Genomic DNA, 9537 nt, shown 5'->3' with positions numbered 1-9537 from the left:
GTGCTTGCAGGTAGGCAAAGACACTGTGCAGGTGCTGTAATGCTGAGAAAACCCTTGCTTTGTTTTATGCAGCAGAAAGGCCAAACCCTGACCCCCAGGCCCTGGGAAGGCAGATCCAGTCCCTCACGAGTGGCTCAGGGCTCTTCTTGGGGGCAGTGGGATGTGAGGATGAGCAATGCCAAGTGTAGGAAAACTGTGCAACACTTCCCAGCCTCCCCAAGAAGGGGTGAGGAAGAAACAAAGTCCAGAGCCTCAAAATAAAGTTTCTCCTGGTAGGCCTCGGTAGCAGAGGCGACTGCCATGGGCAAGAGGACAAAGACCTCAGCCCTGTTGGGCTTCGGGGGAGGGTTTGGTGTTCTGCTGAGGGCGTCTGTTAGTGTTAGGGTATGGGCTTGCTTTGTGGATTAGGGTTTGGTGTAGGGCTGGGGTGAGGGTTAGGGTCAAGGCTAGCATTTTAATGTTAGGGATAGAAGCTAGGAATGAGAGTGAGTAATAGGGTGAGAGTAAGAGTTTATGGGTTTGGGCTTTGGTTTAGAGGTAAGTTTGAGGTTAGGGATTAGAGTAGTGGATTCCTGTCAGGGTGAAGGGTAGAGTTTAGGGGGAGGATTAGGGCTTAAGGTTCCTGGTTAGAAACAGGGTAAAGGCCTAACATGAATGTTTTCACAGTCAGTGTTGCAGTGGCATCAAAATTACCTGAACACATCTTTCCTCTTCAAAAGCTTTCCTCTCTGTTGGCCAAACCCCTCTTCCCTCCCCCAAATCTCCCATCTCTCTCGTCCCAGCTACCCTTGACCTCCCCAAAGCTTTCATCTTGTTGGGGACAATATGTAATGGCTTTCAAGACTGCAAGTATCTTTCTCCCCACTGCTGGCCAGTCAGGAGTGACCTCACAGCCAAGCACGTGCTGCTGTGCTGTAGAGGTTCCTGCTCAGCCTGTCCAGCAGTGCTGGAGGCAGGCGATGCCCTCCACCACCCCTGAGGTACTCTGCCTGCATACCAGCTCGTGCTCCAGAAGGGCTCCCATATGTCCTGGGACACATGGGTGCTTCAGCTACGCCAGGGCAGTGGCCACCCCTGTGTGGATAACTGAATCAAGCCCTGAATGTAGATTTTCAGAAAAACTTGTAACTTCGGCATAAAAGAACTCAATGTAATAGCTGAAAAAGTCTTCATTTCCAGCATTGCTAGGTTTTTAATGAACTTTTCATTATTTTTTCATAGTTTTTTTATTAGCAGCACCAAGGGTATGTACTAGCAAGCTGATTATGCTCTCTTGCTCTATGGAAAGAGTTTTATGCAGCCACTTAGCACAGCACATTTTGTTACCAATGGTTCAAATGGAGAAACATTGCTCAGAGGAACTGCTGTATTTATATTGGCAATTTTTCTCTCTCTCCTCCTGCCTCTCTGTCTTTTCTCCTTCCTCTGCCTATTCTACCTTCAATCAACTCTCCAAAGGAAAGACTCATTGCATGACAGAATAACTCAGGTTGGAAGGGACTTGAATACTGTCTTCTCTGACTCTCCTGCTCGAGGCAGGTTGAAGTAGATGAGGTAGCTAAAAGGCTCCCCCCAGCTTGCCATCATCCACAGAGGAGCTGAAGGTGAGCTCCATCCCATCATACCGGAGATAATAAAGATGTTCCACAGTGTTGGCCGAAGTGCTGGTCACTCAGGGATGTTGCTAGTGACTGGTTGGCAGGAAGACTCCATACCCCGAGAACATCTGGGCCTGATCATCCAGCTAAACTCCTCTAGCCTCTTCTTCCTGTTGCCTTCTGTTGCCTCCTGTTGCTTCTTCACCTCCTCTGCCTTCTCCTCCTCCTGTTGCCTCCTGTTGTCTCCTCCTCCGGTGGTCTCCTGTTTCCTCCTTTTGCCTCCTCCTCCTCTTTCCTCCTTCTCCTCCCCCTCTTCTTGTTGCCTTCTGTTGTCTCCTGTTGCCTCTTCCTCCTCCTCCTTTTATTGCCTCCTGGTTCCTTCTGTTGCCGCCTTCTCCTCTTCCTCCTCCTCCTTTTATTGCCTCCTGGTTCCTTCTGTTGCCGCCTTCTCCTCTTGCCTCCTCCTCCTGATTCCTCCTGTTGCCTCTCCTCAAGTTGCCTCCTGTTTTTTTCTTGTTGTGTCTCCCTTCACCTCCCGTTGCCTCCTGTTGCCTCTTCCTGCTCTCTCTCCTGTTGGTTCCTCTTTCCTCCTGTTGCCTCCTTTCCCTCATCCTGCTCTTGCCTCCATTTTCCTCCTCCTCCTCTTGCCTCCTGTTTACTCCTCCTCTTGTTGCCCTCTTGTTGTCTCTTGTTGCCTCCTACTTCCATTTGCATCCTCTTGCCTCCTCCTCCTCCTCCTCCTCCTCCTCTTCCCTCCTGCTGACTCCTTTCCTCCTCTTGCTTCCTCATCTACCTCCTCCTGTTTGGTTTCTCTTGCCACTTGTTGCCTCCTCCTTCTCTTGTCTCCCGTCTTTCTGTTGCCTCCTCCTCCTGTTGCTTCCTGTTGTCTACTCCTCCTGTTTCCTTCTGTTGCCTCCTCCTCCTCCTCCTGTTGCCCCTTGTTCCCTCCTCCTCCTCCTCCTCTTTTGCCCTCCTCCTCCTATTCCCTCGTGTGGACTCCTGTTTCTTCCTCCTCTTCCTGTTGCCTCTGGATCCCTCTTGTTGCCTTTTCCTCCTACTCATTTTGTCTCCTCTTTCCTTCTGTTGCCTCCTATGGCTTCTTCCTCCTCCTCCTCCTTTTGGCTCCTGTTTCTTTCTCTTGCATCCTCCTCCTCCTGTTGCCTTCTCTTTCATCCTGTTGTATCTCTTTCATCTTGTTGTATCTTGTTGACTACTCCTTCTTCTCCTCCTCCTCTTGCCTCCTGTTACTCCCCTCTGTCCTCCTTTTCCTCCTCTTTCTCCTTCTTCTGTTTCCTTCCATTGCATCCTCCTCCTCTTGTTGCATCCTGATCTCCTGTGTCCTGCTCCTCCTCCTGTTCTTTCCTGTTGCCCTTTCTTGCCTCCTCTTGCCTCCTGTTTCCTCCTCCTATTGCTGCCTCTGGTTGCCCCCTCCTCCACTTGCCTCCTCTTGCCTCCTCTTGCCTCCTCTTGCCTCCTTGCCTCCTTTTGCCCCCTGTTTGCTTCATCCTCCTCCCGTTCTCTCCTGTTGCATCCGGTTGCCACTTCCTCCTCTTCCTCCTCTTAATGTTGACTCCTCCTACCTCCTGTTGCCTCCTCATCCTCCTATTTCTTCTTCCTCCTCTTCCTCCTCTTCTTCCTCCTCTTTCTGTTGCCTCCTGTTTCCTCCTGTTGAATCATCCTCCTGTTACCTCTTCTTGCTTCCTGTTGCTTCCTCCTTTTCCTCCTCCTCTTGCCTCCACTTGACTCTTGCTGCTTCTTCCTCCTGTTGCCTCCTGTTGCCTCCTGTTCCTCATGTTGCCTTTTTGTCCTCATGCTCTTGTGGCCTCCTGTTGCCTTTTTTTCCCTCTTTTTCCTCCTCCTCCCTCCTCCTTCTCCTCCTGTTACCTCCTCCTCATCTTCTTCCTCTTCCTGTCTCCCTTCTCCTCCTCTTCTTCTTAGTGCCTTCTCCCGTCCTCTTCTGTAGGGATGGTTCACGGACTCTGGTGCGGGTAAAACCAAAAGGCCTTTATTGTTTACAAATTTGTACTTATATAGATTCATTAGCTGTCCACGCGCTCAGGCTTGTTCCATGATTAGTTAATACCTTCTGTTCACGCGCTGCGGCTAAGCTTCTGATTGGTGCTGTCGAGCAAGACACACGTCTTCTGGCTTCGGTCTCTTATCTGTTTTCCAAGTTATTTCAGTCTTCAGCTTCTTTTCTGCACACCTGCTTTATCACTTATTTACTCCCTTATTCTATGTCTTTCAAGGCTATGTCTAATTGTTCAAGGCTGCTCGCAAAACTCCCTACGGATTCCCACACTCTTCCTTTTGCCTTCTCTTCCTGGTGCTTGCTACACCTTCTTCTCCTCCTGTTTCCTCCTCCTCCTCTTTTCCTGTTGCTTATATTCTTCCTCCTCCTCTTTGGGTTGTTTATGGTCTTCCTGTTCCTCCTCCTCCTCCTGCTCTTTGGCTTTCTTCCTTTTTTCCCCCCTCTTCATTCTTCTCTTTTCCCCTCCTCCTCCTTTGGTTTCTTCCTGGTCCTGTTTCTCTTCCTTCCTGCTTTTCCTTCTGTTTACACTTCTGCTGTGGCTGTTCTTGTTCATCGAACTCCTTCTCCTCCTTTTACTCCTCCTTTTTATCCTTCTCACCTTTATCTTTGTTGTTCTTTTTCTTCCCATCCTCCTCTTCTTTTTCATCTTCCTCCTAGTTCTCCTTTTCTTCCTTCTGATCATCCTCCTCTTCCTCCTCTTCCATCATCTGTTTTCCTCCTCCTCCTCCTGATCCTCTTCTTTCTCCTTTTCCTCTTCTTCCTTTTCCTCCTGTTCTTCCCTTCCTCCTCCTGTTCCTCTTCTTTGTGGTTCTCTTCTGCCTCCTTTCCCTCTTCCTGTTTCTCCTCCTCTTTCTCCCTCTCAACCTCCTCTTTCTCTTCTTCCTCATGTTCCTGCTCATCCTCTTCCTCTTTCTCCTCCACTACTTTTTTCTCATTCTCTACCTTCTCCTGCTTTTTTTATCCTCCTGTTGTTTTCCTCCAATTGTTCCTCCTCCTCCTCTTGTTCATTTTCCTCAGAATCACAGCATGGCTGAGGTTGGAAGGGACCTCTGGAGATCATCTGGTCCAACTTCCATGCTCAAGCAGGGCCACCTAGAGCTGGTTTCCCAGGACCGTGTCCAGACAGCTTTTGAATATCTCTAAGGGATGGACACCCCACAACTTCCCTGGGCAACCTGTGCCAGTGCTTAGTCACCTTCACAATGAAAAAGTGTTTCCTGATGTTCAAAGGGTACCTCCTGTGCTTCAGTTTGTGCCCATTGTCTCTTTTCCTGTCCCTGGGCACCACCAAAAGGAGGCTCCATCCTCTATGCACCCTCCCATCCTGTTTTTATACACATTATTAAGATCCCCTCTGAGCCTTCTCTTCTCCAGGCTAAAGTGTCTCAGCTCTCTCAGCCTTTTCTCACATGTGAGCTGCTTCAGTCCCTTCATTAACTTTGTGACCCTGTGCTGGACTGTCTACATTATGCCCATGCCTCTCACCACATCTCCCTGATCCAAACAAGATCGTGGCCCTGCAACTGCACACAGATCCATAACTGCTCATGTTTATTCTCCGTACTGTGTGCATTAGTGTGCAAGCACTTTAGAGAGGCACGCCAGCATGTGGAGTTCCCAGAGGGGGTTTGGGGGATTTCTCCATCACGGTGCTTTGTAGGCAGCTCCTTGCTCATATGCAAGTGCTGGAGGTGACCCTGCTTAAGCCCTGTCTTGTTGATTTTGTGATCCCTCCCCACCACATCAGCCCATGCAATTTGTTTCACGATGTCGCCTGTCACTCCCTCACTGGGCTGCTGGTTACTCTCTCCCTCCCCCATCATTCTTCGTTTAAAGCCCCCATTATGAGGGCAGCCATCCTGGCCCATTTTCTCCCACTATTTCATGGTCACTACAGCCAAGGCTCACACTCGTTTTCACATCCCTGATCAGCACTCCCTCTTTTGCAAAGATCAGATGGAGGTGAGCATCACCTTTGGTTGCCTACCTGGCATCGGTGCAAAGAGGTTTTACCAAGAGACCCCAGACACCTGCTGGACAGTAGGCATCCTGCTCTGCTTCCCTTCCAGTGAGTGTCAGGGTCTCTCAAGGCCCTAATGAGACCTGAGGTCATTGATCTGGAGACTTCCTTGAGTTGCTTACATGAGGCTTTGTCCAATTCCTTACCCTGATTGCAGTTGCTTTGTCTCCCACTGTGATATCACACCAGCAGGTCTCTTCTCTGACCCTCACCCACAAGGGCTCACCCAACCTATTCCACATCCCATAGAGAAGCTCCATACATACGAGAAGCTCCTGCACACAGAGGACATTTGCCTCCTGATCATTCCAGCCCGTCTCTCCTCAGAAGCCTGTATGCACCATTGCAGCACCACTAGCAGTGTGAGCTGTCCCACCACTCCTCCCCATCGATTCCACTGATGGCAAAACTCTGTGATGGCACGTGGGACTCCAGCTCCTCCTGCCTGTACCCCAGGCTGAGGGCATTGGTGCACCTTTGGGCTGCATCACCTCAGCTAGGGAACTGGGAACACGCTCAGGCTTGTCACAGGCCAACACAGTACCAAGTGCCCAAGACCGAGGAGGTGCAAATGCTCTGCTTGAGACCAGAGCCACGCTGGGGTGGATGGCAGATGGCAAAGTAAAGGCACAGAAAGAGGAAACGCTGCTCTCCCCAAGGCCAGAGAGAAACTGGCCGGGGATGTGCACCCTGGCAGGAGAGGGCTTTGCCGTCTGTGGGGTCTCTGCAGCCCCTGAGGGCCTGTGGTGGATGCCAAGCTGATCTCAAGGAAGGACAGTTGCTGCTGAAAATGTCCTTGAGTGTGGACATCCTGTGATCCAGGAACACTGTGACAATCCTTGGACTGTTCCTTGAGGGTATCATCAAGAGGTGAGTAAAGGACTGTTGAAAGAAGAACCAGCAGAGTTTAGGAGTAGGCAAACGAGTGGAGATCCGACGTGATGTCCTTCCTGTTCATGAACTGCCCTGCATCTACTGGATGGAGGTGGGTCAGACCTTGCCTCACTCCAGTGGCGAGAGAGTGGCTGGCCAAAAGAAACTGAATCTGTCTGAGATGCCATCTGGGGTGTCAGTCACCCACCCTCTCTGGACAGGGATGCCTTTCCTGTAGCTCCTGTGCTGTCCTGACCAGCCACACGCAGTTGTGCTCTACAGCCCTGGCATCTTCTGTAGCACTACAGGCCTGTGTTTGGCCAGTGAGTAGCTGCCCTGGATTTAGTTAGGCAATGTCGGGATGTCCGTGAGACAACTGCAATTACAGTCGACGGCAATCGAGTATATACAGCTGATGGAGAAATAACATTTTAAAAAAGGACTGAGCTATCCCTAGGGCACATGAATCCATTTGACCAGCTGCCTCCCTCAACAGGCTGTCCTGAACATCATGAGTAGGGAAAAGTGCAGTTTTCCTCAAGGTGGGCATCTGCTGTTGGCCAAAGGAATTCCCCACCAGCCTTCAAGGTGATGCCCCCAGATGCTGTTCTTTCTCTATGAACTGCTCCGTTGTTAGAGTTTGCACTTGCCTGCACTTATCTTGGACCACCTCTGATACTTCCACTGTCACCAGGTGTATGCATCTGAGAAGCTCACTCCTGGCCTCCATCTCCATTAATCTGCATGGGAGCTGAGACAAGGAACTCACATGCAGATGCCTATTTTCTAAAATCACAGAAAGGCACACCTGAACTGAGGCAAGAGGAATCCCAGCTCCTGAGGGCTTGTGGCAGGCATGGGAGAGAGCTGAGTCCCTTCCAGCCCCACAACTACAGACCCAGGATGAGATGCCTCGCTTGACTTAGTGGAATCCTTTCTCTCACCAGGGGTAAAGGAGATTCCTCCCTGCCCTGTCTGCGTATGCTGCTAATGCTGGGACACGAAAGGTGACTCTCATGCCCAACTCTTTTCCGAATAGGAGAAATGCCACTGCTGGAAGGAAGTGTCTCTCCCCAGCTGAGGGAGGGAACATCAGGGATTGCTTCAGCCTGTTTCACAGCAGGTTCCCCTGGAGCTCCAGGGACACCTTGAGGGAGCCCAGAGGGGCAGAGAAAGTGCTGCCTTGGGCTGGTCCTCTGCTGCTGAGCTGGGCCGGCTCCTGGGACAGAGGGAGCTCACGGCAAGTGGGCAGCACTGCAGAGAGACAGCTCTGCCCCGGAGTAGCTCCTCTGCAAAGCGCAGCAGGGCTGAGGGCACGGCCTGCAGGCACCGAGGGGAGAGGAGCAAGGCAGAGAGAGGTTAGAGGCAATCTGTGGTGGGAGGATGCTGAGAGCTCACGGGAGAGAAATCTTCACAGTCCTTAACACGGTATGTTTCTGGCTGCAGGGCAAATCAGCTGCGGTTCCTGGAGGGATCTCTTAAAGCTGGCACATCGCACAGCCTGTGGGATCTTTCAGGAGGATTCTGACAGCTTCTCTAGTGGAGAAGAGGAGGACGTGCTGCAGAGCAGGGCTTCCCTGCTGCACCGTCAGAGGACAGGGTATGACCGCTGCCTTCTCTCAGGGACAGCTGCAGGACTGTGAAGCCAGGTGTGCAGCCATGGGTACCCAGGGCTGTTCTTCAGAGCAGGGTCCCTTCGCCCCAGGGGGCTGTGTGCTGGGGCAGGGACTCTGCTGCCTGCCAGGGTCTGCACTCAGCCTGCCCAGGAGATCCGCACAGCACTGCAGGGAGAAGCTGTGGGTAGAAGGAGCAACCCCCGGCAGGGCAGGGCAAGGTCCTTGTGCTGTCGAGAGGGTGCTGCATGGGTCAGGGCTGCTCACAGCTCCAGATCATCCTCAGGACTTTTCAAGACGGACATCAAGGCAGGGGTTACCTCAAAAGAAAGGTGTCTGCCCTTTGAGTTTTCTCCTCTTGGCTGGCTGAGTGGGCAGCGGGACATTTCTCGGGGGACTTTTTGCTGGAAGGTAAAAGCAGGCATTACTGTAAAGATAAGGAGCTTTCCTGAATCTGTGTTTTCCCTTTCCAGCTCTGGAGGCTACAGATAACACCAGCATCACCTTTCAAGTTTCATCAGGGTTTTTCAGCTACTCTTTAGTCCCTGCACTCAGGGAGAGGCTGCAGGGAAGAGATGGGAGCACAGGGGCTGGAGTGAGGTCTGTGAGCACTGACAGGCAGGTGACATGGAGCCCAGGAAACAGCTCCCGGCAGGGACACCTCCAGGCAGCAGAGACACGAGCAGGGAGAGAGGGAACTGCTAAGGGAAACCCTGTTGCCGGGAAGGTCTGGGCACCTCCTGGCCACCCCCTGCAGTGCAGATGCCTTCCTTGAGCAACCCCCTCATCTCTCGTCCGTCACCCAGCACAGCTCTCGGCCCTCCTTGCTGTGGGGTCTAGGGCGGGAGTCTCCTCCTTGTCCACTTGACCCGCAGAAGAGGTGACAGGCATCTCTGCTGCCACATGCCCATTTCCCACTGACCATCAATGAGGCTGAGGGATACTGTCCTGCGTTATCACCATCTGGGAGGTATTGTGCAGAGTTGCATAAAGGGAACATCTTTCCCGAGCGCCAGTCTGTCTCTCTCCTTGCCTCTCTTGGCTGCTCTTGGCATTGCTGTCAGGCTCTCTGGAAATGGGAGTTTCAGCTGCAGAGTCATTTATCTTGTGGGTGTGTCCATGGGAAGAAGGGTCCCAGCTTTCCTCTGACCTGGGGGGCTGTGGGCAGTGCAGTCAGTGGAGCTAGGGAATGAGCTGACTCTCCCTTAATCAGATGCCATGCTTAGGACATTTGGCTGTCTCCTTGGGGTGTCCTTCCAAGCTGTGAGCTGCCCTCTAGAATGCAAATCTTTCTCATAGCATCTGTGGGTTATCTGAAAGCCTCACGGAGAAGCGCAGGGATGCTACAATGAAGGAAATGCTGTTGGGTTGCTGAAACGAGCATAAATGTCTGTCCTGGGC

General features: G+C 51.9%; 1 protein-coding gene across 1 annotated transcript in view; it reads left to right on the top strand.

The window, feature by feature from the left end:
* The window catches only part of LOC127025958 (scavenger receptor cysteine-rich type 1 protein M130-like), a 76983-nt gene that overhangs the window by 43030 nt on the left and 24416 nt on the right, over positions 1-9537 (top strand). Inside the window, 1 exon segment of the mRNA XM_050911104.1 lies at positions 366-378. Coding sequence (XP_050767061.1) covers positions 366-378 — 13 coding nt within the window.

This window comes from Gymnogyps californianus, chromosome 26, assembly GCF_018139145.2.
Source record: "Gymnogyps californianus isolate 813 chromosome 26, ASM1813914v2, whole genome shotgun sequence".
NCBI classification, from domain to species: domain Eukaryota; kingdom Metazoa; phylum Chordata; class Aves; order Accipitriformes; family Cathartidae; genus Gymnogyps; species Gymnogyps californianus.
Note: the sequence above shows the minus strand (reverse complement) of the source record. Positions and strands in the feature narration are given on the sequence as shown.